This window comes from Ostrea edulis, chromosome 5 (assembly GCF_947568905.1).
Source record: "Ostrea edulis chromosome 5, xbOstEdul1.1, whole genome shotgun sequence".
NCBI lineage: Eukaryota > Metazoa > Mollusca > Bivalvia > Ostreida > Ostreidae > Ostrea > Ostrea edulis.
Window position 1 is genome coordinate 35030888 of NC_079168.1, and position 27705 is coordinate 35058592.

Below are 27705 nucleotides of genomic sequence, written 5' to 3' on the forward strand. Positions count from 1 at the left end.
TATCAGTCGAATTCGGGTTATCAAACAGCGTATGAGAAACTTACTGAGTACATTCACTTACGCTGTGATGAATATCTGTCCCACTCCCGCGAGTAAACAAATTCTTTCGCGCCTTACTATGTACGAGAGTTCTCCAAAGGGAAATAACTCGGACGTATCTCGAAACCGGCGTATTCTCTTAGAACTCGCTTAGAATGCTGGGGAAGTGTGGTATTTCAAATATCTAATCCTCCTAAATCTACTCACTATTTTGATCCCATTAGCCAAGTGAATCCCATTATTAGGCGCTATATCACTTCATTCTCATCACAGGTCAAGAGTCCCACAGACACCAACAATGATTTTGTCGGCAGCAGTCAGGTCGGTTCATTTTACCCCCTTGGTCCCGATGTGATAAATGTGACATTTACTGTCAATGATGACAATGACCCAGAGACTGAGGAAACTTTCACTTTTGAACTGACTGTCATCAGTGCAGGGGTCACTGTGGAGGCCCCCAGGATTGCTGCAGTAACCATAGCAGCCAATGATGATGCCTATGGAGTGTTCAGTTTTCTAGACGTAAGATTTAAAAAGTTTCTCATGTTGCGGTGTGATGCAATACTTTCTGGCTCTCATTGTTTAAACAGATTATTTTTACATGGTTGACTTAATTTATTTTTAGACGTCGCCTATACTGGTAACCGAGGATACCATAACATCAGTAGTAAATCTACGAGTTGGTAGAGAAAAAGGCACTTATGGTCAAGTGACTGTATCCTATCTGGTATGTCAAACTATTGATTTTCAGGGCATTCTTGATTTTTTATAAGATAAAAGGTTATATTCATATTTCCAATGTTTTTGCCTTTGACATCTTTATAAATTGTAATGATAGCCATTTCCTCATGAATGCCGTGCAATTCTGAACAGTGCATGTATGAATCTTGATAAATATAGTATGTCAATTTTAACGGTGGGGAATTCCAACAGAAGTAAAAGGAGAATGTAAATATAAAAAATAAGTTTCAATTTTGAAAATTCATGAGGGTATGAACTGCAATGCTTCACACTAGCATACTTACTATGAAGTGCTAATGTGCTTCACTGAGTATGCCAGCGTAAAGCATTGCAGTTCATGCCCCCATGTGTTTTCAAATACGAAATCACTACACAATCTATTCATGTCATTAATTCAGAGGTGGCATATTTGTTTTCACAGGTGAATAGTTCAGATCCATCCGCTGTTCCAGGAGTTGACATTTCCCCCCGGACAGGGGTAATGGTGTTCCAGCCAGGCGAGACGCAGAATTATCTGCAGCTTCAGATCCGAGCGGACAGTGTAAGTCGTAGAGGAAAATAGATTTAACATTGAGACTTTGTGCACTCTAGAGATTCACAGAACCTATTGAAGTAAATTCTCACAGGTTTGGTAATCTCTTGCAGATTCCGGAGAATAATGAAGAATTTCGAGTGACGATGACCAGTGCAACACAAGGGGCACGAGTGACTGACACAGAGGTGATGCTGATCATTCAGGCCAATGATGCTCCAATCAGATTCCAGCAGGTGAAAGAAATTATCCAGTCAGATTTCCAGAAAATAGTACTGTTATTTCACAATTAGATTGAAAAGCAAGATGCATGTATATTCAAACTTAAACACCTTGATTTCAGAGTGAGTACAGATTCGATGAAGGTCCGGGAGACAAATCAGTATCTATTCAAGTGTTAAGAGGAATTGATGAGGATGGACAGTCGAGAATTGGATCCGTTAATAACATAGCATCTGTGGACTACTTCCTGGTGTCTGACACAGCGACATCCGCGTTAGACTTCCGGGGAAGCAATGGACAGGTGGTTTTCTTTACTGGAGAAACAACAGGGAATATCCAATTAGAAATTCTGGATGACAGTGATCCAGAGATGGAAGAAACATTCAGTATTGTGTTATCTGGACCTAAAGGAGATGTTATAGCGACCTACCCCACCACGATAAAAATCCGGATTAATGCTAATGATAATCCTAATGGAGTTCTCAGTTTTGTATCTCCTAATGGTGTCTCCCCTCCAGAGGTCAGAGTAGGGGAGGACACAGGAAGAGTGGCTGTATTTCCTGTTCAAAGGAAAGCTGGGACCTTTGGATTAGTTTCAGTCATGTGGCAAGTGTTCCGAAATGACAGCACACTTGGGGATGTCAAAAGTGATATCTCCTTGACGTCTGGAATGATTGTGTTCCAGGCAGGCCAGACTCAACAGAAGCTGAATATTTCTGTAGTTAATGACAACATCCCAGAGCCCACGGAGCGGTATGTAGTCCGGCTGATGGTAGGGACGGAGACCGGCGGGGCCAGGGTGGAGGGGATAATGGAGGGTGTGCTGATGGTGGAGGACAGTGATAATTATTACGGTTCTATTTATATCAGTCCTGAATCGGACCACAGGATCGTGGTGGTAAGCTACTAAAGTAAAATTATTGAATTCATTGGAGGATGTTAATTTCTACTTCTGTTTCAAAAGGAAGACAATATGATATCTTGTTTGGCTGTACTGTACAAACTGTAAAAGAGCATCATTGAATGTGATCATAATAGCACAATCACAAATTTGTGCCTGTGTGGAATTCAGAACTGATCCTGTATTAGTGATGAATATGAATTTGAGGAAGAATGATATTGCAAAAAACACTAAAAATAAATATTTTCAAAGTAATTGACAGTATCAAAATTAAATTACAGGCCTGTACCAAACATTCCATAAAACATTGTACATTCAAATCAGAAATGAATTTGTTGTATATTACATGACTATAACTAAATACTAGTACTATGGCATACTTTTTAGACCACTAATCCTCGATATCTGCAAGTTACCATACAGCGATCCAATAACAACCAAGGGGACATAACTGTGAACCTCACTGCTACTTATACAGGAAGTGGAAGTGTCAATGGTCAGTATTCGCAGAAGAAAACTTCCTATAAGTATAATGCACTTATCAAAACTGTCAGTATTATGTTTAGAGTACTATCAATAATAGCTTATATCCTCACTTTTCTTCCTAGATATTTTGGAGACAACATTTCAGCAAGCAGACATGTTTTCAGGACAGACCAGTCAGATTGTGAAGTTTAATCTGTTCTCCTCAGCATTTCTCAATGTGGGAGATACTTTTAGGGTGACCTTGTCAGGATACAAGTTGAAAACAGGTTTATATACACAAGTATAAACTCCTTAATAAGACTAAGTGATATTCAGGAAATTAAGCTATCACTGTAAGAATTACAGAATGATGAATATTTAACATATTATTTGATATATATGACTTTCATTTAGATAAAGTTTGATTCTCTGTTTAAAGATCCAGCTTTTGGAGCGTACAATTCTCCCACTCTTGGAAGCAAAATTGATGCCACTATCCCTGTAACTCTGACTGTAGCCAATGGAGAGATAGGATTCCAGAGTGTTCAGCCAATCACAGTCAATGAACCAGAAGATACCCCATATTCTGTGAGTCACTTTAAAAAAAAAAACAACTTACAATTTTTTCTATATCTATTCAAAAAAGAATTAATTTGTGTGTTTAGTATTGATTTGCTAATTAGCTTTACTGTGATTAAAAGGTGGCCCTAAAATTAACAAGAGAAGGAACAAGTGGCAGAGCTACTATTCAGTGGTCACTCAAAGGTTCAGGGGTCAATGCTGCTATGGTAACAGCATCTGATACTGGCAGTACTTCTGGAAATGTAACAATGGAAGCAGGTACAAACCTTATTTTGGATATCAGCTGGTTTCACATTAATATCATGTCATCAAATATTATTATTATATATTGTATTATTCTTAATGTTAATCATATCTGATACACAAATACCAAGGACATACCCACACTGCATTAACCACATGCCTTAATCTTCTAGGAAGCTCAGAAGCGGTGTTATTCATAACCATCATGCCAGACAGTATTCCCGAGTTAGAGGAGATTGTTACTGTAACTTTGACCTCAGTGTCACAATCTGACACTCAGAGGTTAAAGGTTGGTTCCACCCAGACAACAATCATCATTCCAGAGAATGACAACCCAGGCGGCACCATTCAGTTTTCTTCAACAATGAAGACCTCCTACCTTGTTAAGGTATTACGTGATATATTACATGTGTGGTATGCCTTAGTGATGTAAACGTACCAAAACAAAGCAGCATAAATTTGCAATTAGTTTTTTGGGGTCAAAGGTCATAGTCATTGGTTCAAAGCAGGCACATCGATCATATAAAAACATACAGAAAAGGTGCAATATGGATATATCAGTAGCTCAGAAAGGAAAGATGGCTCAGTATTTTTGCGCTAACAAATTCACAGCATCACGATTTGCTAGGCCTAGTACACAAGTCCTCACGTCTGCATCCCATTCAAAATTCTTCAACCTGTTCAACTTCAATATTATCAATAACCCCCTTTTACTGGGTCCCAACCAGCCACCTCAAATTCGCATCTAGATGTAATTATGCTCTTTCAGAATGATGACAGGAATTGTAAGTCACAAAAGAGTAATTGAACTACAAATATAAAGATATCATACAAATTGAAATAATCGCTGAACTTTCACTTTGTTTCTTGGTCACCAGCAGCATTAATCATCATGGTGAACGGGGATGTAACATGGGGCAGTACATGATCAAATCTACTGAGAAACCCACTGGACTTTGTAGAATTTTATCATGTGACCAACCCACGTGAATTTTTAAAGTGTTTATTTATTTCTTAATTGAATGAACATTTTAGTATTACCTTCTATGATTTGTATAGGGATAGCTAGAAAAGTTTAGTCCACCATTGTTGATGTTAATGAATAAAATGCTGGAATGTTTTAATCCAGTTCAATATCTGCTTGTTTTGCAATCATTGCCATTAAGCAATTTTTAGACTGAATACGACATTACTGGGGAAATTTTCACCCGTTTTATTTTTTTGCTCAATTTACTCTTATCCGATTTAGGAAAATTTAAACCAGGTAAACTGAAATTTACTAACGGCATTCAGAAAAGTCAAAGTGGTGTGAACTAGTTTTTGATGTATTTGGGCGAAATGAACATCAGACAAAATTTTCTTAATATACAGTATTTAACAGACTCTAAATTTAAAGTGGTGAAGTGGTGATAATGAATAGGATATATTTAAGTGATATTTCAGTGTGTCAAGATGAAAATTTGGTACATCTCTCTTCTTTTTCCCCCTTTGTACAATGTTAAAAAATCTAGATAAAAAGATATATGGGAAGTTTTTGAAAGGCTTTACATTGTAGTGAATTTGGTATTGTAGGAGGGGCTGTCTGCCATTGATGTGGTGGTGGAGAGGTCAGGAGGGGACCTTATTACACAGTATGTCCAGTATGAGGTCCAGCCTGGGGGGAATTCCGAGTTCTATGGGTCCACCAATGTCCTCAAGTTTGACTCTGGAGTACGATTTAGGAATTCTACCTTGCTGGCCATAGCTGATGGCATTCCCGAGGTAAGAAAAAGACTCTGGTTAAGGACAGCATTGAAGTCCCTCACTTCAATAAGAGTGAAATACATCTATAAAACAAAGCTGCTGGTATGGCACATCTGTGTATGCTTTACTCAATGCATGATCCAGACACTACTCACCTCTGGATACTTCACTTTATCATATGGTCTAGATTCTTCACATCTATGATTTCTTCACCTGACACATGGTTTGGATGCTACACCTAACACCTGCTTTGAATGCTACATCTAACACATGGTTTGAATGCTTCACCTAACACATGGCTTGAATGCTTCACCTAACACATGGTTTGAATGCTTCACCTAACACATGGTTTGAATGCTACACCTAACACATAGTTTAAATGCTACACCTAACACATGGTTTGAATGCTATACCGAACACATAGTTTGAATGCTACACCTAACACATGGTTTGAATGCTACACCTAACACATGGTTTGAATGCTTCACCTGACACATGGTTTGAATGCTACACCTAACACATGGTTTGAATGCTTCACCGAACACATGATATGAATGCTTCACCTAACACATGGCTTGAATGCTTCACCTAACACATGGCTTGAATGCTTCACCTAACACATGCTTTGAATGCTACACCTAACACATGCTTTGAATGCTTCACCTAACACATGGCTTGAATGCTTCACCTAACACATGCTTTGAATGCTACACCTAACACATGCTTTGAATGCTTCACCTAACACATGATATAAATGCTTCACCTAACACATGCTTTGAATGCTTCACCTAACACATGATATGAATGCTTCACCTAAACATGATATGAATGCTTCACCTACATGTAACACATGGTTTGAATGCTTCACCGAACACATGATATGAATGCTTCACCTGACATCAAGGTTATAAAGATTGAATTTATGAGAGTTTGCTAAGTTGGCAACGCAGGTATTATAGATTTTCAGTGAATTAGCAAAGTTCTTTTAACTTTTTGTATAATACAATTTTCCAACTACTAGTATAAACAATGATATATTCCAAAGGATGGAGAGGGGGTGAGGATTAGTCCCTTAAAATTTTTAGTTTTTTATAATGTGTGAAAAGAAAGCAGAGGAAATTTATCACACGTAATTATATGTTCATTTTATATGGGTACACTGGCCGTTGCTAGTGAACTATAGTGATTTCCAACCACTGAGTTAAACAGTAACCACTGATTACACTGAGTTATACTACAAGCACCAAGATAACATTCTAAGCACAAACAGGAACATTTTGGGTGTTTAAAAACAGTGGCAGAATTGTCTGCAAATATGCCATAATAAAGGGATTTCTATCCGTAACAGGAAAAATGTTCCTGACAGAAATATGGTGGTTTGTGCATGTTGAAATAAATGGAGTGATGATTTGTAATCTAACTATATTTAATGTCACCTTGCAGCTGAAAGAGAAATTTACACTGAGATTGCAGCCATATGGAAACTCATCAGGGGCCATTGGAAGTTTTTCATCCATAGACATAGAGATTGAGGAGAATGATGATCCATATGGCCTCATACGCTTTCAGTTGGATCCGGCTATTTATTACATGAGTAAGGAGTGATATCAAAAGATCAATGTCGGATAAAAATATAAATTCAATAGTTAGGGGGAGGGGGGTAAAATCTCCCATAAGTTCCTGTCATCCGACATTGATTACACTTTAGTGAAAAAAGAAAAAAGACAAACGACTGTTAAAAACCACATAATAATATTACATTTTAATGAACATTTAATAGTTTTAATGTTCACTTTCATTTGTGAATAAACAGTAGAAAAGGTTTGCACTGAGAGTGTTATTTATAATTGCATGTTTTTACTTGTTAATTGATGAGGTTCAACATTCATCATATTTAGTTTTAAAGGGGTGGGGGGGGGTGTATTGATGAAAACTATGTGAATTTAGTTTTTTGTAAGACATTGAACTTTTGATATCGTCCCTAGGGAGGCTGTAATGTAAGGCATTTCAAAATTTGAAATGCAGCAGAATTACAGTTTGTGACAGAAATGTATTGTTACCAGTAACAGTTTGTGACAGAAATGTATTGTTACCAGTAAAATTTTCTGTTTGTACAACACATGCATTGAAATGAGTTATAATATTTTGACTGTTTTAGATGAATCTAATAATGGAGAAGCAGAATCTTTGATAATCCCAGTGGAGCGTGCTAAAGGTCGATTTGATAGCGTCATTGTTAAATGGGACATCACTCCGGGCACAGGTGTTGACATCATCCCTGTGTCTGGAACAATAACCTTTGGATCTAAGCAGGACCAGGGCTTCATACATTTGAATTCTGTCTCTGACACTGTAAGTCGGGACCTGCAAGTACAAACCATCAATGATAATGTAAGTCTAATATGTGACATTATTGTGTGTTGTCATGGAAACAGTCATGCGATGTATGCTTAGACCAGCTGTAACTTTTCTCGCTTCGATAATTTTTTGGCCAATATCTGGTCAAAGTTGGAAAAATTCTTTTGTTCATGGTGGAGAAAATTGTAAATTTTATGCAAACAAAGACTGAAAAGTTACATATATATGCAGCGCCTATGATATTTGTAATATGCCTTTTGTTGCTTGACACCGTTTTGAAGTTTTGAAGTATGCTCACGTAAGTCCCAGTTTTATACAACACACAGAAGTCTGTCACATGTCAGACAATGCACCATAGCCCACCATTCACCTTCACATCAATGATTTGAATACCCTGCACATTTTGTTTTTGGTAGCTGTATGTTGGTTTCATTTTACTTTGAGATAAATTTTCAGTAGATCACTATTCAAGGAATAAATGTCTATAAGGTTGTGTGTATTATGAGGGTATATAAACATTGGGAACATGGAGTCATTTGTATAATCAACAAAATAGATTCTACAGAAATGACCCCCATGCTTCCATGATTTATATATTCCCCATAATACAATCAATTTAGATATCTTTTCCCTATTTCTATGTTTTGTAATGTACATGTATACGTTTTTATGTCAAGTTGAAAGGTTTTTGTTTGTTTGTTTTTTCTTTGACAATTTTCTCTTGAACCCATAACTGAAGTGAACATATTGTATTGTCAACATATTAAAGACAAAAAGGATTGGGCACTTAGAATGCCCTCTCCTATTACTTCTTGATCAAGAGGCAAATGCTCAACTCAGTGCTTTTATCAAGAAATGTAATTAATTGAAATAGCATAGATTTATCATTGATAAAACATTTCCAAGTGTAAATAATCAGAATAACAAATTTCCCAAAGCATTTTGTGGTTTACAGTAATGATAGTTCACATACAATTGACTCATCATTAACCATTATATACAGACCCTGAAACGTGCTACTACACCTTAAAAACGAACCGAACCGTTCCGTGCAAGAAACGAACCGTACCGTTCAAGAAACGTACCGTACCGTGCAAAAAACGAGCCGTACCGTTCAAGAAACAAACCGTATCGTTCAAAAAGCGTACTGTACCGTGCAGAAAGCGTGCAGGATAATATTATGCAAACCCCGCCCCCAAAAGCCCGAAAGCGTACCGTACCATGCAGAAAGCGTGCAATTTATGTCACGTGACCCACTTTTTCAGCCACAGTATATTATTTTCACAATGGCGCCCGATGGGAAAGGAGGTCGTAGACTATCGCTGGCTATTCGAAGCATTATCCTCAAACATCACGAAACTGACATCGACAGAGAAATAAATAGATACATACATGTGTAAAAGAATGTAAACAAGTTAAATTGATGCAAAACATCAAATCGGCCGCAAAAAATTATTCATTTCAGCATTTTCAAGTATTTCAACAATATATAGAAAAGGTATATGAAACATTTTTATTGCAAACTATACACTTGCCTTACTTTTCTGTTAATTTTTTTAAATTCAATTTTCAGTGATCAAAAATAAAGTCAGGGAAATGAAAATCGGACTTCGCGTGATAAAGGATAGGAATATATATGTATTATCATCATTTTATTTGATTCAAAGACAAATGCAACAGATATCTAACATTATTAATTATGAATGACTGAATGCTGACAAAAAAGGACGTACAAACTTCACGTGCAGATATCCTGGATCTTTCATAATGCCGATGATAAATCAAAATAAATGTGAAGTGCAGAAAATAATCATTGTGTCATTTGCGACTTTAGTGTATTCAAAACAAAATTCACTTCTTCTTAAAAACTTTTCCAATTTAGGCACTGTAATTTATATCCGGAAACTTAATACGCTTTGTTTTTACACTTACGCACGCCCATGTCGGGGAGCAGTTCATGTAACAACTTTTTATAAAATCGTAAATTAATAAATGTCTGATGAGAAATGAAAAACAAATTGAAACGTAATAACAACCATTAAGACTTAGACTTAAGCAAATTCTAAAAACTTTTATTCATAACTTTTATGTACGTTATCAATATGGAATTATTCCATCGAAGCAATAAAAAATAACGTCTCATTTCCCCATGTGCACATTCTAACACAACCACAAATCCTGCAGCCGATAATCAAAGAGCCGAATAAGACCGATCGAGTGAAAACAAACTATCGAAACGTACAATTTATACGAAGTCAAAGCATTCAGGCCACGCCCACCTCATTAATAAAACGTGCAAACCGTTCACAAAGCATGTAGCTATTTTTAGCAAACCGTACCGTGCAAGAAGCGAACCGTACCGTTCAAGAAACGAACCGTACCGTTCAGAAAACGAACCGTACCGTTCATAAAGCGTACCGAACCGTACCGTGCAACTGGTGTAGTAGCACGTTTCAGGGTCTGTAAGTATTGCATGTATTTGAGGGAAGCAATGTAAATTTTAAACCCAAGAAAACCGTGGTCAACAGAGGTGCAGCCAAGGTTGACAATGGTTTTCGAGGGGTGAAATTTTTCAATGTTACCCTCAACTAAATGTACAATTTGTTTGAATGTATGGAATGCCATACATTTACTAGATATACGAGGGCTGATTGATGTGTAATGTGTATTGTACCACAGCGCGATAATGCTTTGCATGATTTCGTGAATCATGATACTCTTGAATAGCTCTATTCAATACCTTTCCAATGGTATAAACACGAGCCTTCAGCTCCACATAGTTTTAGATTTGTAGTCATTTTAATAGAGCCAGTCATTGACCACTGTTGTAAAAATGGTTGGGTAATGGGTTGAGAATATTGATGAAATTAGAGCTTATATAAAAGTTCGCACAAAACTTGGTCATTCGGTAATGCAGATTTTTACTGAATTCGGGGAAGTTTATGGGTCTGATAAGGTATCTTATGAGACAGTTCGTAGGTGGAGAAAGAATTTTCTGATTGGCACAGAGTCTGTCAAAGATGCAGCAAATCTGGCCGACCTGTGACTGTAACAGGCAAGGCAAAAGTCAGGGAAATTATTGAAAGTGATGGCAGATACACAATTCATGAAATTGCCAAAGCTGTTGTCATATCGCTATCGTGGGTGCATTTCATTTTGAAGTGTAATTTGAAAGTACAAAAGATTTCTGCCAGATGATACTGATAGATATTGACAGATGACCAAAAACAGGTACGAGTTCAAACCGCTAAGCAATTGCTCAAAATTTTACCCAAATTCAATCAAAGACAATTTGCAAACATTGTTACTGGTGACGAAACATGGGTTCACTATTTCAAAATATGGCTAACTAAACATGGTAAAAGGCCTGTAGTTGCCAAAAAAAAACCCCATAAGCACAAAGAAGGTTCTTTATTGCATATTCCTCTCATATGATGGTATAACCGTACAAATTCCGGTGCTGAGGGGCAAAAGTGTTACAGATCGGTATTAATGAGATGTTATACTAAAAAAGCTCAAGAAATATTATCATAAACGATGCCCTGTGTCAGGATTTAGGCATGTTCGTCAACTTCATGATAATGCTTCATCACATACATCTGAGGTTGTGAAGCAATTTTCGAAGTCGAAGGTTACCGTCTTGCCACACCCACCATACTCTCCAGATCTAGCCCCATGCGACTTTTTCCTTTTTCCAAAACTTGAAAAGTTCTTATCTGGGCGTCGTTACAAGTCCTGACAAGCCCTTGATTGGCTCAGCCATCAGTCAGATGTTTACCTAAATCAGCGTACCGTGACGCATTTCAGAAATGGATTCAGAGATTGAAATTATGTACATGTATTTCAAACCGCAGAGAATACTTTGCAGAGATGTAATTTTCATTTCACTATTTGAGTCGAAAGCTTTTGAGATATCGTACAATACACATTGCATATCGAACAGCCCTCATATATAGCAAAACAGGAAAACTTAACTGAACAGTTTTTATCTAGATTCTTGTAAACATGTAACAAGAAAATTTCAACATGGTGAAATTAATTCAAATTGAACAAGTTCAAAATGTTTCTTTTCTGCGATAGTTACATGATACATACCTGCCAGGCAGCTGATTATCTTTTGTGTATTTTGATCATTAATTGCTTTCCTTCAGTGTATCACTATAACACTCTGCAGACTTCATCCATTTCAAATGCTCAAACAACGTCCTTCTAAAATATACGATGAACTATATGCTCATCAATTTGACACGTGACATCATTTGAAAGTACAATAACATTGTTTGTCAATAGGAATAGTGTACCTGGAATGAAATATATGGTATACTGTACTCCTTAATCTCTCTACCAAGACTGAAAAATGCATGTCCCCTACATAGTGATGAGTCAAATTAATCTAATTCTATTGAAAATTGAGTCGTACAAAAAGGTCATCTCTATAGCAGGTTATGCAGGAGAAAAATATGAGCTGAGCTTCCTACACAAATTTTGTTTGGTAACTTCTTGTGTGTATGATTTTGGCTTTGGTAAATGTTGTAATATATTGCTGCATGATTCTCAGGTGACTGTTAAGGCCCATGGGCCTCTAAGTATTGTTTTGTTTTTATATATATTGTAAACTTAATCATCTTCATTCCAAAATTAGTTTTTAATCATGTGAATTGTATACTCGTGCTGTAGTCCATGTTTAATGCTGTTTCACAGTCTTTAAAGTGATTGGTGCAGTCTTTAGTGTAACTAACGAGTTTCTGTGAGAATTGATTTCAGCATGCGTCAATTACAGATACCAGAACCAGAGGAGAATTTTACCATTTCCCTGAGTATTTACAGCGGTAAGGCAAGAATCGGCTCCCGTGACCAGGCCCTGGTGGTGATTCGGGAGAACGACCACCGCCTGTATTTCCGAGGTAGAGTGCGGCGTGCCGCTGTGTTGTCAGGAACACGATTTCTGTTTGGTACTATTATTTTTATAGTAAGCTTGAGGAGGAACTATATTCATGGCTGGGGAACTGCACTCCTGTAATGCTGCAAGTTTTGAGTTTGCATTTTATCAATTTTACATGTATTTATTCTATATCTCTTATTAATCACATTTTTTTGTATACCAATCAGCATTATTTTATTTTGATAGTACTGCACTGTACGAATATTGTATAATCTTCATTCTTAATTGATTGCTGACTTTTGCTGAACAATTTATCTTGGTAACCTTGTAGTTTCATTATTACATTATATTGAAACATACATCATGATATGTCATGATCACATGTACCAAAAGTGCATGTCTGCTTCCTGCATTAAGTAATTTTGGCTTCAGCCTTGAAACAATGCTTACACAAATCATATAAAATGAATTGCAGTGTTACAGAACTTTATTCAGAATTATGATTTATTGTGCAAGTATAATTTTCTCTTTTTGAGAGCAGACCGTTCTCCATTTTAAAATTATGTATATGTCATTTCTTTGTCTATTTTTTATGTATATGGTGTAAAGTATGAGTTTTTTGTTCAGAAAGTAAAATGTACACGAAAGAACCTGGAATAGTGCAGCTGAAAATTAAACGAGAAGGCCCTGGCACAGAGCGAGCTACAATCCGGTACCAGACGGTAGATAGCTCAGCTGTAGCAAACTCAGGAGATTATGTCCAAATCATAGCTCGGGAGCTGGTATTTGAAGTTGGAGAAATGGAGAGGACAATTTCGGTGGAGATCTTAAATGATGATATACCAGAGGGCAATGAAACATTCTATGTTCAGATATTTGATATTCAAGGTATATTCTAACAACTCACTCAAAGCCAAGTAAATTATACATCATAATTTAGTACATATATATTTCCAATTTCCTTTTATTCTTCAGGAGACTTGGTGTTGAGTGACTCCCCCAATGCTTCCATTACAATCCTAGCCAATGATAATGCTTACGGTGTATTCAAATTCAACCCTCCACTGCAAATGTCCACAGAAGAGGGCAGTGCTGTCACACTTAAGTACATACTAGTTTATTGTTATACACTCATCATACTTAAGGAGGTATGCTACACCAGAGAAATTTGATATGGATAAAAAGTGGAGGATATGTACAATAATATTTTTGAAATTGAAAACTTTTGTATTTACTTTATTTAGTCAAAAAATGCAGTTTAAGTTGAAAGCAATATGAGAAAAATTTAAAATCCCTGCTGGACTCAAACACGTGATCTACAGTTCAGCAGTCGACGTGCTAACCTACTGAGCTACTCAGCTAGGCGAGAATTTTTTGAATGAATAGACAAATATTGCTGATATTCATATTTTCATCCATGTTTTAAAAGGAAGTTAGCCATTATGACGATGTAGAGTACCCCCTTAAGTATGATACTAGTTTATTGTTATACACTCATCCCTCATATAAACAAAGTCCATCAATTCAGATGATCTCAGAAAGAAGTATTGAACAGTTTTTAAGAATTTCAACAGTTCAATGTTTGGTTCTTGAGGTCATCTGCATGCATGTTGCCTTTGAACCTAATCAAACAACGGGTTTAAGAGTTTGCATATGTATGACCTAATGATCGTACTGTATGTAGTGGGTGACCACCATTCTTTAAATGTGCTATGATAAGCACTGAAGTTCCTGTAAATTCTTTAAATGTGCTATGATAAGCACTGAAGTTCCTGTAAATTCTTTAAATGTGCTATGATAAGCACTGAAGTTCCTGTAAATTCTTTAAATGTGCTATGATAAGCACTGAAGTTCCTGTAAATTCTTTAAATGTGCTATGATAAGCACTGAAGTTCCTGTAAATTCTTTAAATGTGCTATGATAAGCACTGAAGTTCCTGTAAATTGATAGAGATTTTCTCTGTAACATCTTTTTCCTTTGTACAGCATATTGAGAACTGGCGGTACTTTTGGAGTTGTGGACGTAACCTGGGAAATCCGAGAGGCATTGACAAACAGACTGATGTACGACGGTGGGGAGTTCGGCCGGGCCAACGGAACTGTGCGATTTCCCAAGTACGAGGTGAACCAGCTGCTGGAGGTCACGCCGAGAAGGGACAGCACTCCAGAAGAGGATAAAGACTTCAAAATCCTACTGACAACCACAACAAGTGAGAGACATTTCTGTCAACTTTAACCTGTAGTAGTCAATAGCTGATATTAGTGTGGTCGATGTCTGTACTTGTAGCAGTTTTTATCTTTATACCTCTGTTGTGTATACAGAGGATATCTGCTATGTATTGTGTTGTTTAATACACGTCTCCTAGAATTATCGACAGAATTGGAATGGTGAATATTCTGCAGAGTTTATCCAAGTGAATACACATCATTTCCATGAATTAAGTAAAGCTAATACCAATTCACAAATACAATTACAGTTTAGATACAATCAGCAAATGATGCACACGTACAGTATCCTTGAAGCTTTAGTTATTTCACTCAGGACACTAAAAACTGTAATCTCTCCCACAAGAATAACTTATATCGGTCAGTTTTGGTGTATCGGAAATGTTGACGTTTTGGCGGATGAAAACAAGAGCACCCATATTTCCATTCACATGAATCACACAATAGTCAAAATACAGTATGTTGTATGTGCTGTATGTCTGTTGCAGTTATTGATGGAATCCCAGACTCGAGCCTAGCATCCATTGCTGACAACAACAATGAGGTGAGGCTGACAGTTGTCGCCAGTGATGATCCGTACGGGAAGTTCGCATTCACTGCAGAGACAAAGTCCCTCACTATAGCAGAGGATTTCTATCCCGGTCAGGAATCCAGCACGAAAGCAATATTTACTGTTGAGAGAAGACAAGGCATATTTGGAAATGTTGAGGTAGATATTGCTATATTTTGTATTTGATAATCTTTCTGTATCATTTTTGGAAACAAAGAAATTAGAATTTGTAATCGAAAAGTGATATAAACATGTTACATTTCTACGTTTCACGGAAAATGGGTACTTTACAAAACATTAATATTTCTATTAAAGTATAGAAATGTTACTAGAAAATTGAAAAAAAAATTAAGTGCCAATAAAAATGGTTATTGCAGGTGCTGTGGGAAGTATACAGTAGTGACAGAGGCAGAAGTCTGCCAAAGGTGTACGACTTGATTCTGGTCGCTAACATTCCCAGCAAAGTAGACAGGCAGCCATCAAAAAGACGGCAAGGGACTGGCACTGATGTGGTTTTCTTGACAGGAGCTGAGGGTGAGGCATTTCACAAGTCTTCACGTCATCTCAACTGTAGATAGCGTGTATCCTTACACCAAAACTCCATAGTGTGAATTAATGGTTGTGCCAGTTAGTTCATGCACAGCAGTATGTGCACAATTGCAACACATATATAGACTATGGTAATATGAATACATTATACAGATATAGACTATGGTAATATGAATACATTATACAGTATTTGTAGGATTTATGTGAAGGATATGGCATTGTGTTGTGTTTTGTTATTTGTAGATAACTACCTGACTGTCCCCCCTCAGTCTCAGCCTCAGCCCACGGAGCTCCTGTCAGGGTTCTCCATTAGTGCCTGGGTACAACCAGTCACAACAGGGAGTTACTACATCGTGGCCAAAACCACAGACAACGGCATCAGGCTGTTCTATACCCTGAAGCTGGTGGCAGGGGTTGAAAACATCCTGATATTTGGCTACTCTCAGCTAGGACAAAGTGTAAGTTGTTCTGTAAAGCCACTGAACCATGAGCCCTAAACTTAAACAAATTTAATTTTATTAAGTAAAAATATTTCCCTAAATGATGAATAGTTTCAATATTAAGTTTATAATTTAGATAACACTAGTTGCCTTGATATTGTAGACACACAAGGAGATCTCAATAACAACAGATCAGCAATTGTTGGATAAAAAGTGGCACCATGTGCTGTTGACACAAGCATCAGGAGACGTGAAATTTTACCTAGATGGACAGCGCATAGGAAAAGAGTAAGTAGCCAATGAAATGCTAGCACTATAACCAATGAAATTCTGGGCATTGTAAGCAAAGTATTCGAAGTCATCAAGCATCAGGAGACGTGAAATTTTATCTGGATGGACGGCTCATAGGAAGAAAGTAAGTAGCCAATGAAATGCTAGTGCTATAACCAATGAAATGATATGCTGGGCATTGTAAGCAAAGTACTAGTATTCAAAGTCATTGATATACTTTTCACTCTGAAGGGTTATTGGATCCCAGCCTTTGATTGATACCAATGGAGTACTGCTTGTGGGAGCCAAGGCCCCGGGCACAGAGAAATTTATCGGTTATCTTCAGGATGTCAGAATCTACACAGCGATGCTTCAAGACAGGTACTCAAAGAATAATTTTAAAAATGTATTATAAAAATCAGCAGGTGTCACCTGCAAAGCAAAGTAGCATGTAGGGATTATTTTATCCAACCATTTGTACTTGTGGGTCCGTCACATTTTATCATTTCACTGTGATCAACTCTCTTGTTCCCTGAAACACTGTAGTAGTTTTATTTCAGCTTTTCTTTTTGTTTTGATGCTAAATTTTTTTTTTCTTAATCATTAGTTTGATTAATTATGCAATATTTTTAATTGATATCTGTAAATTTTATAAAAACAATTTTTAGAGTGACTGACTTTTGTGATGATCGTCTACATTTTGTGTTTTGCAGTGAGATAAATGAGATATATCAAACACCAGCTTGGCTCGATGTGACCCCAATATCGGGATACCTGATCTACCTGGAGGGTAACAGAGAGAAGAATTTGACCTTGACCTCATTACAGGACCAGGAAGAGGAGAGTGAGGAAGTGTTCTCTGTACGTCTGCTTGCCGCAAAGAATGGAGGAACTTTATCTGATAAGGACCATATAGCAACACTAACAAGTGAGTGAAAGTACCATGAATAATCATTCATTGACATTCATGAAATGCAAACTTTTAATGAAATTTAAGATAATAGTCTTGAACTGAGATTTTGTAGAGTGTAAAAAGATCCTTTGGGGAAAATATTTTCATGTAGCTGTGAAAAAGTGAATTTTGATTTAATTCTGATTTCCCTTCAGTTTTAAAGAGTGACAATGCCAATGGTGTGTTCAGTATCCTTGGTGACTGTACCCCCACCCACTCCACTCAGGAAAATGAGGTGGTGACCTGTACTGTTGTACGTAACCGTGGTGATGATGGAGCTGTCAATGTTACCTGGGCTGTGTTCCTGAGTGGGTCAGCTGTTCAGGCTGAAGGCGACTTTGTCAACAGCTCTGGTATCATTAGCTTTGAGGCAGGAGAAAGAAAAAAGGTAACAGATGAAGACGTCAGATAATGATTTATATATGCATTAGGAAGACATCAGATAATGATTTATATATGCATTAGTGTCGCCCAAAAAGAAATAAACTTAGGTGTAACTTTTCATGCTGAAGTGTTTCACACCTATTTTATATTGCACATGGTATCCGTACATGCTGTTTTAGGTGTTCACTCTGATCGTTAATGATGATGATATCCCAGAAGTCCAGGAGGTCTTTGACATCAAGTTGACCTCAGCACTCACAGGGTCATCAGGACCCACTAATACCAGCGGAGCCAGTATTGACCTGTCTGCCTCCACCTCCCGTTTCACAATACTGAAGAATGATAACTCCAATGGCTTACTTCAGTTCTCCAACTCCTCTCTCCCACCACCTGGAAATGGGATTATCCCACCTGCTACACAGAAACCAGTGGTAAAAGATTTCAAATTGCTCATTTTGTCCTCATTTTATTTGGATAAAATTTTTATAGGGAGCTGACACTGAAGTGTAACACTGGAAATCTGCAAATAGGTTAAATTGAATGGACTTCAAATTTCAATGTGTGTGGGTAACAAAAGTACAGTATAATAGTATCATTATTTACTGCTGGTGATGTCACCAGTGTTTCCTCCAACCTGTCCATAATCCCATAAGCAACTCCTGTCCTTTGGATTTAAATTTGGACTTCAATTACCGTGAAAACTGTCTAATCCGACACCTGTGCAATCTGTTTCACCGGGCATTCCAACCTTTATCAGCATTCTTAACCTCATATTTTCATTGTTTTTAGACATTTTATTCCAATACACTGTGTATTCTGACAAAAAATTTAGTCTCCCTGTGCATGTCGATTTAGACAGGTTTCACTGTATTTTTTCCCCAATGACACCGATATGTTTATATGAGGCATATGCAAGTAGTTGTAAAATACAGTTGAACTTCGGTCACTCGAACACTGATATCTCAAATACTATGGATATATTGAATGGATTTGGAAATCCCAACCATATATTCTATAAGTATTTTATCCTCAATATCTCGAATCCTCAGATATTTCGGAAGCTTTTTCTCGGTCCCACTGAGTTCAAGATAATGAGGTTTGACTGTATTTGCATTACATGAATATTCTTGTACTTCACCAATTTCATTTAGCAGTACACTGACTACTGTGTTTGATTGGACTAGGTTTATTTCCCTGAGAAATCGGGACTGATTACTGTGATAGTGGAGAGAGCCCAGGGCACGGAGGGACAGGTGGAAGTAGAATGGAGGACCTCAGATATTACAGCCAGGAGTAGTGGCAAAACACCAATTGACTACCAAGTAAGTGTGTGAAATCTAGCAGGCACAATCACTGGGCATTCCAATCTGATACATTACATTTCTGTTCATTTTCAGTAGGATTCATGAAGCTTCAAGGTCACTATAACAAATTCTGATTGGTGTCTTAATGAAGAGAAATCACTAAATTATATATCATATACATTTACTAGATTTCGTTAACATTAAAATGATCTATTAGTACAAGTAGTTTTCAGAAATCCTTATGAAGTAAAAGGTCAAGGTAATCATGTGACATTACATGTACAATGTTTACATGAGGCGCCTCTGTGTGGTGATTAATCTTGTGCATTCTCTAATGTGGTTGGAATTAGTGATGTTCCAATTATCGATTATAATAGAAAATTAGTCAATTGTTGGCAAATTCTAAGCGCTCGATTATGAACATTTTATTCCAATTAATCGGCTTTTAGATTTTGTTTTCTCGACGACTGTAGTTTTTGAAGAATATTTCTGCCGTGACCTATCTATTAACCTAAAAGTTTTGTTTATCATAATGGCGGCGCACATGAAAGCGAAAGTATCCATACCCGGGGAATAAAGCATGTTCGCATAATATCAGATAGACGTACTTTGATTCAGGCATACAAACGAAGGACCATCCATCAAAGAGAATCTTGATACAAGCAAAGCCTTGTGTGAATTACGTAGATAAAACCGCTTTCAAAGGGCACTGTTACGCTACACGTGTTTATCGGGTTTTCAATTGTGACAATAGATTTGATTTTTTTTTTTAATAAAATGAATTTCTTTCCTTTATTTTTCTTTCCTGAATGTTAATTATATTTTAATTATGCTGGATCATCGTCAGTTAATGACATGTAACTTTGATATACAGAGATATAACTGAAGCAAACGATATCCGTTTTTGGCACGTAAACCCTTTTAAGAATCGTATTGACTTTTATATATGTAATTAAAGGATATTATGATAGTAAGAGGATAACAAATACACAAAGAAAATATTCATTTACACAATCTCGGCAATAGAAGCAACAAATATAAACATAGAAAATATTTATTTACACTTTTTCAGTTATTCAATGACTTTATTATAGAATTTCTCTATGTCCGATTATAATCAATAATTAGTTAGTTACAGTAAACCAATCATCAATTACAAAACTCTATCCGATTCCCATAGCTAGCTGGAATATATGAATTTAATTTTAAAATAAAGATGAAAATTCAAAAGAACATCCAATATGACTTTTGATAGCAAAACATTCTTATTGAATAATTCTCAACATTTATCTAGGTGACAAGCTGATCACAGCTATACTAGAATTATGACAGTTTCCTGGGTTTTATTCTGACCTTAAAGGTAACAGTTATTTCTGTAAAAGTTATTTTACAGAATCGTAACATGTTACCATGGCAAAGAAAACTTACTATAATGGTATATCATTCACAGGATCCTCACATACTGGGAACATTTCTTTGTGAATGACTATGATGATAAAACATTATGACAATCAAAGTTGATGTTTAGAACCTGCTTTTTCCTTTTTGTTCAGGGTAATGCTGGGAAGCTGTACTTTAGTGATGGAGAACGGTATGAGGTTATCAACATTGTCATCGTGGACAATGATATCCCAGAGGACCAGAAAACCTTCAGAATTGACTTGTTTAATCCACAAGGTGGTGCTCTATTGGGTGTAGCCAGCTCTGTTACCGTGGTGATCACACATTCTGATGGGGCTTACGGGGTGTTTGAGTTTGATGAGGAATCCCTGAATGTCCAGGCCTTGGAGAGAGGGGACTCTGGCTTTACATCCACCGGATTCAAGGTCAGTCTGAAAAACTGAAATCAAGGAAAATTCCATACAGCTTTCTGATTCCAAATAGAGATAGGATTATGACTGAAATTTTATACCCTCATTAAGGAGGGGGTATACTGGTTTACCTCCATTCTCCTGTCTTTCCTTTCCATCCTCCTGTCTTTCCTTTCCATCCTTCTGTCTTTCCTTTCCATCCTTCTGTCTTCTTTCCATCCATCACTTTTTTCTTCTGCAGTTTCCTCAGCACTGATAACTTAAATTTAACTGATTTTGGCATGTAGCTTCCTCCAGGTCAAGTATATCATGTGACTGATTAGCAGATTCCAGCTTTTTCTTATTCCTAATGTCAGGAATACACATGAATTTTTATGCCCCCGGAATCGAAGATTCGGAGGCATATAGTTTTTGGCCTGTCTGTCTGTATGTCTGTGGCAAAAAACTTTAACCTTGGTCATATCTTCTACACCATAAGAGGTAAAGCTTTCATATTTGGTATGTATATTTCTTGTGGCAAAACCTTTCCACTGACACCAAACTCTTTGACCTGGTGACCTTAACATTGACTTTTGACCTGGTTCGACTATATTGTAATCCGGGGGCATAAGTCAAGTGTTTCACAAACACACCTTGTTTTTATATGTTCTAGTGTTATTATACCCCCCGCAACAAGTTGTGGGGGGTATACTGGAATCGGGTTGTCCGTCTGTCTGTCTGTCCGTCCGTCCGTCTGTAGACGCAATGGTTTCCGGGCTCTAAAGCATTATCCTTTCCACCTACCGTCACCATATCATATATATGGACTACCCATGGGATGAAGATGTTCCTTATCGATTTTGGGGTCAAAAGGTCAAAGGTCAAGCGCACTGGACATTGAAGTAGCAATATGGTTTCCGGGCTCTAAAGCTTTATCCTTTCCACCTACAGTCACCATATCATACATATGGACTACCTATGGGATGAAGATGTTCCCTATTGATTTTGGGGTCAAAAGGTCAAAGGTCACGTGCACTGGACATCGAAGTAGCAATATGGTTCGGTTTGTCATGCCATTTGTTTTTTACACTCAGAAAAGAGGTAGTTTATACCTATTACCAACACCCTTTGGGAGATTGGGGTAAGCGGGGGGTATTCTTAGTGAGCATTACTCACAGTACCTCTTGTTGTGACCAGTAAGAGAAATATTCCTGCTAGGACAGCTCTAGTTTATCGTAGCATCAGCATAATATAAAATCCTACACACGTTTCCTTGTACCATTGTATTCAATGAACAGGTGCTAGTTACTTATGTTGATTTTTTTATATTTGTTCTCTATTCATTAGGTGATTCGTAAGCAAGGTAACATTGGAACAGTGTCTGTTAAATGGCTGCTGACAGGTAACCCCGGTGATGATGTGGAGAAGACAGAGGGCACAGAAACCTTCCAGATTGGGAGGGTGGAGGCCATATTGTATGTGAACGTGAAAGGGGACTCTCTACCAGAACTGGACAAAACTTACCAGCTTCTGCTCACTGATGCCACACCAGTAAGTATACACAAAAATCAATATAATCCATGTATTCAAAAATTGTTTTTATAAACACTGAATGCTGTCCAGTAATTCAACAGGTTCTTTTTTGTGAAAGATACTAGGAACTAAATCAGTTATCAGTGTCAATTAATGATGGGGAAGATTTCAGCTCATCTACAAGTGGTTTAATCAAGCGTTTCTAATTGAGATCTGGTCATTTTTCGTATTTTCAATTTTTTACCAAGAACCAAATTCAACCAAACTAGTTTGTGCCCAGAGCCAGGATACAACAATAAAGATCCAAATACCTGCAGTGCATACAAGTGTGGGAAAGATTTCCCCATAAGAATTGAACAGGTGAACAGGTCAAATGAAATTTGAATTATTTTCAGGGTAGCATTGGAGCAAAGTCTGTCAGCAACTTTACCATTCTGGCCAATGACAATCCTTATGGAGTCTTCCAAATAGGGGAGGACTTCAGGCCACTTCAGGTGGATGAACAGTTCAAGAGTACGTAACATTTCTTAAAGCAGTAATGCTGCTCAGCGTCAATTCACAAGAATATTAGATTGTGAATTATTTACTCAGAAATAAGTAATAAAATAGATTTTAATGGAACTTCACATTTGGCTTTAAACAAATCAACACAAATTTTAATTACTTGATGGATTTTTTTCTTTTTACTGTCTCTCTTGTAAATGGCTATCTAATTCATAAATAAATAGATTTAAAGGATCTTTATAATACATGTATAGGAGTGTAAGTATACAATCCTGAAATAGATTTAGAAAGTTGTTTCTATGAACTACTGTATACAGCTATAATTTTTCTGCTGTTTTATATTTGCTGCTTTATTGGAAAGTAGACATCATAAATTTCACACTGCGGCAAGAACTGTGTACAGCATTTACTTAATATTAATGCCACCAATAGTTCATATTTCTCTATGCATATGAGTAGTAGATGTCCTCTTTTAATACTATACAGATATGTCTATCACTATTAGTAGATATCTCCTTTCTCTATACAGATATGTCTATCACTATTAATAGATATCTCCTTTCTCTATACAGATGTGTCTATCACTATTAGTAGATATCTCCTTTCTCTATACAGATATGTCTATCACTATTAGTAGATATCTCCTTTCTCTATACAGAAGTGTCTATCACTATTAGTAGATATCTCCTTTCTCTATACAGATGTGTCTATCACTATTAGTAGATATCTCATTTCTTTGTAGAGATGTGTCTATCACTATTAGTAGATATCTCCTTTCTCTATACAGATGTGTCTAACACTATTAGTAGATATCTCTTTTCTCTATACAGATGTGTCTATCACTATTAGTAGATATCTCCTTTCTCTATACAGATATGTCTAACACTATTAGTAGATATCTCCTTTCTCTATACAGATATGTCTATCATTATTAGTAGATATCTCCTTTCTCTATACAGATGTGTCTAACACTATTAGTAGATATCTCCTTTCTCTATACAGATGTGTCTATCACTATTAGTAGATATCTCTTTTCTCTATACAGATGTGTCTATCACTATTAGTAGATATCTCCTTTCTCTATACAGATGTGTCTAACACTATTAGTAGATATCTCCTTTCTCTATACAGATGTGTCTATCACTATTAGTAGATATCTCCTTTCTCTATACAGATGTGTCTATCACTATTAGTAGATATCTCCTTTCTCTATACAGATGTGTCTATCACTATTAGTAGATATCTCTTTTCTCTATACAGATGTGTCGAACACTATTAGTAGATATCTCCTTTCTCTATACAGATGTGTCGATCACGATCAGTAGATACGGAATATATGGAGAAGTGGAAGTATTCTACAAAACCCTCTACCCTAATGAGACAAACCTTCCTTACCTCCCCACGGTCTTGGCTCGGGCTGACAGCAGTGATTTCCGACATGTAGAAGGCAGTGTTGTCTTCCGTCAAAATCAGAGTTCAGCTACATTCAATGTGCTTGTGATGGATGACAACATACCAGAGACAGATGAGTCTGTGTTTGTCAAGCTGTCCAGGGTCGTACTTCTTAAGCAAGCACAGAGTAGGCCAAGTTAGTACAGTGTGTACATGTATCATATGAATATCTGCATAAAAAATATGAAAATGTATCATTTTATGTAATGGAGAATAACGCATTGTCTTCTCAATCGACTTGCTGCAATACACTAGATCATGTTCATGTATGTGATTGTATACTTTAAAATGGAAAAAATGACAAACTATTAGCGGTATGATAAGTTGGAATTGAATTTTCGCAATCTACGAAGCATATGTGTGTTTTACAGTAACAGATTCTCCCAGTATAGGGACAGCAGCCTGGGCCTTTGGACAGATCATCATCAGGAGTAACGATAACGCCCACGGGACTCTGGTCCTCAGTCCAGTCTCTGTCTCCATACCCGAGAATGCCACCGATGTGGGAGTGTCTGTCGTCAGACAGGGGGGCTCTTTCGGGGAGGTTAGAATTGTGAAATGCTAAGTCAAAACCTTACCTTTTTTTTTCTCGTTTTTAGCTCACCTGAGCCGAAGGCTTAAGTGAGCTTTTCTGATCAAAATTTGTCCGTTGTCTGTCGGCGTCATTGGCATCGTAAACTTTTCACATTTTCATCTTCTTCTCAAGAACCACTGGGCCAATTTCAACCAAACTTGTCACAAAGCATCCTTGGGTGAAAGACTTTCAAGTTTGTTCAAATGAAGGGCCATGTCCCTTTCAAAGGGGAGATAATCACAAAAATGCAAAAATAGGGTTGGGTCATTTAAAAATCTTCTCAAGAACCATTGGGCCAGAAAAGCTGAAATTTTCATGAAAGCTTCCTGACATAGTGCAGATTTGAGTTTGTTCAAATCATGGCCCCCGGGGGTTGGATGGGGCCACAATAGGGGATCAAAGTTTTACATAATAATATATTGGATAAATCCTTAAAAATCTTCTTCTCAAGAACCACTGAGCCAGGAAAGCTGAGATTTACATGAAAGCTTCCTGACATAATGCAGATTCAAGTTTGTTCAAATCATGGCCCCCGGGGGTTGGATGGGGCCACAATAGGTGATCAAAGTTTTACATACAAATATATAAGGAAAATCTTTAAAAATCTTCTTCTCAAGAACCACTGAGCCAGAAAAGCTGAGATTTACATGAAAGCTTTCTGACATATTTCAGATTTCAGTTTGTTAATATCATGGCCACAAGGGAGGGGGGGGGGATTAAAGTTTTGCATACAAAGATATAGAGAAAATCTTTAAATATGAGCCAAGTGACTCAGGTGAGCGATGTGGCCCTTGGACCTCTTGTTTTTTTTAAGCAGTGCACTTACATATTCATGAATGAGACAATTTCAATTTTGTAGCAGGGTGTTTGGTTTTTTTATGATATTCTTATTTATACCTAATGTCAAATGCAGATTAATGCATATAAATGTGTGCATGTACTACATAGTTTAGATTAAAGGACTGGAACACTCAGATTAACCATCATTCTTTGCTACTATTTTCCCCTTACTAATGTGGTAAGCAAATGAGCGGGTATAAAGCCTCTGGGATACTAATATGTCGATTAATGTCCGTTTTTTTTAAGGTATCTGTGAAGTTTCGTGTTGCAAATAACACAGCTCTACAGGGGCTGGATTATGAAGTACTGACTGACATGGTCACTCTCCCAGAGGGTGTGGTCTCAAAGACCCTGCCCATTCGCTTGATTGATGACCTTATTCCTGAACAGCAGGAGGTGTTTTATGTGGAGCTTGAGAATCAGGTGACCGGTGGAGCTGTGCTGGGAAACAGTTCTTATGCTGTGGTCACCATTCTTCCTTCAGACGACCCTAATGGACTATTTGGTTTGTTACAATGCTTTTTCTTTTAGAAGTTTTTTTTTTTTTTTATATAAATTCCTGTCCCCCTATGTTTTGAATGATTTACATAGTTATTTTATCAAAGCGTAAACTCTCGCTGTCTGTAAAGAGACGAGTGTAAAATTTACTAGAGCACAATACCGGTACAGTTAAACACGCTTATAGCAAAGTGCTTGGAACAAACAATTTTTATTCCATATAAGCATGATTAATCATATCCAATATTATAAGAACCAATAAATTCATGATATGTTTTAAAATTACAGGGAATAAAAATCAATTTGCTGTAAATGTGAATTCATTATAAACATGTTCGCTGTAACCGTGCTTTACTGTACATATATATGTGTAATGAGCTCCTGGTAGGTTGTCTTCTCTGATTTTCAGAATTTGATGTGAGTGGATTGAGTGTAGAGGAACCAGAGACTGGATCTCCTGTTACAGTAACTATAAATGTGGTCAGAAAGGGGGGCACCATGAATGTGGTCACTGTCCTGTGGTCAGCTTCATTAAACAGTGAGTAAAAAGTGGCTGTACATGGGTAATATTGCTGGACTGAAAAAAGTTTTAAAAAATCGCCTTCATAATCATTGTCCCAAAAATGTAACCTATCATGTAAATAAAATTACAGTTATTCTAAGGTTTCAGCTGAATGTCTTTGTAAAAATGTGGACACGTGTGAACAATATTGTTTGAGACCACTTTATGGTAGTTCTTACAGTTTTATGAATTTCCCCTATTTGCCTGCTGTAAGGTTACAGATAGTCCAAGAGGTCCTTTGAGAATGATATCACAGAAATAATGCTATATTTCTGTAGATGCCTCTCCCTCAGAAGACATTAACCCCACCAGTGGAGCCCTCCATTTTGTGAGTAATGAGGGGAGGAGACAGATCCTCATCACCATTCTGCCGGATGATTTACCCGAGGGGAGGGAGGTATGTCATTGGTTGAATCTGAGACAATTGTTGTGCAGAAATGGATTGTCAATCGAATTCTGCTAGAATGTCAGCTTCTGTAAAGACTATAAAGGAGCAGCTACACATTAAGGAAGAGTGGAAAGAACCAATGAAAATGAAGAATTATATCTTTCTTCATGCTTGATTTCTCA

At 37.1% G+C, this 27705-nt stretch overlaps 1 protein-coding gene across 1 annotated transcript in view; it reads left to right on the top strand.

The window, feature by feature from the left end:
* Positions 1 to 27705, top strand: part of LOC125652025 (adhesion G-protein coupled receptor V1-like) — a 152909-nt gene that overhangs the window by 14274 nt on the left and 110930 nt on the right. Inside the window, exons 4-37 of the mRNA XM_056165905.1 lie at positions 313 to 561; positions 665 to 766; positions 1202 to 1321; positions 1426 to 1548; positions 1656 to 2432; positions 2823 to 2931; positions 3044 to 3187; positions 3340 to 3488; positions 3602 to 3740; positions 3899 to 4113; positions 5298 to 5486; positions 6912 to 7062; positions 7627 to 7820; positions 12607 to 12778; positions 13336 to 13596; positions 13684 to 13813; positions 14694 to 14917; positions 15422 to 15642; positions 15861 to 16017; positions 16276 to 16490; positions 16636 to 16760; positions 16995 to 17123; positions 17456 to 17670; positions 17850 to 18082; positions 18258 to 18509; positions 19263 to 19400; positions 20936 to 21208; positions 22520 to 22723; positions 23101 to 23218; positions 24513 to 24797; positions 25033 to 25205; positions 26322 to 26580; positions 26983 to 27111; positions 27414 to 27532. Of these exons, the coding sequence (XP_056021880.1) occupies positions 313 to 561; positions 665 to 766; positions 1202 to 1321; positions 1426 to 1548; positions 1656 to 2432; positions 2823 to 2931; positions 3044 to 3187; positions 3340 to 3488; positions 3602 to 3740; positions 3899 to 4113; positions 5298 to 5486; positions 6912 to 7062; positions 7627 to 7820; positions 12607 to 12778; positions 13336 to 13596; positions 13684 to 13813; positions 14694 to 14917; positions 15422 to 15642; positions 15861 to 16017; positions 16276 to 16490; positions 16636 to 16760; positions 16995 to 17123; positions 17456 to 17670; positions 17850 to 18082; positions 18258 to 18509; positions 19263 to 19400; positions 20936 to 21208; positions 22520 to 22723; positions 23101 to 23218; positions 24513 to 24797; positions 25033 to 25205; positions 26322 to 26580; positions 26983 to 27111; positions 27414 to 27532 (6693 nt within the window). The remainder of the gene's footprint in view (positions 1 to 312; positions 562 to 664; positions 767 to 1201; positions 1322 to 1425; positions 1549 to 1655; positions 2433 to 2822; positions 2932 to 3043; positions 3188 to 3339; positions 3489 to 3601; positions 3741 to 3898; positions 4114 to 5297; positions 5487 to 6911; positions 7063 to 7626; positions 7821 to 12606; positions 12779 to 13335; positions 13597 to 13683; positions 13814 to 14693; positions 14918 to 15421; positions 15643 to 15860; positions 16018 to 16275; positions 16491 to 16635; positions 16761 to 16994; positions 17124 to 17455; positions 17671 to 17849; positions 18083 to 18257; positions 18510 to 19262; positions 19401 to 20935; positions 21209 to 22519; positions 22724 to 23100; positions 23219 to 24512; positions 24798 to 25032; positions 25206 to 26321; positions 26581 to 26982; positions 27112 to 27413; positions 27533 to 27705) is intronic.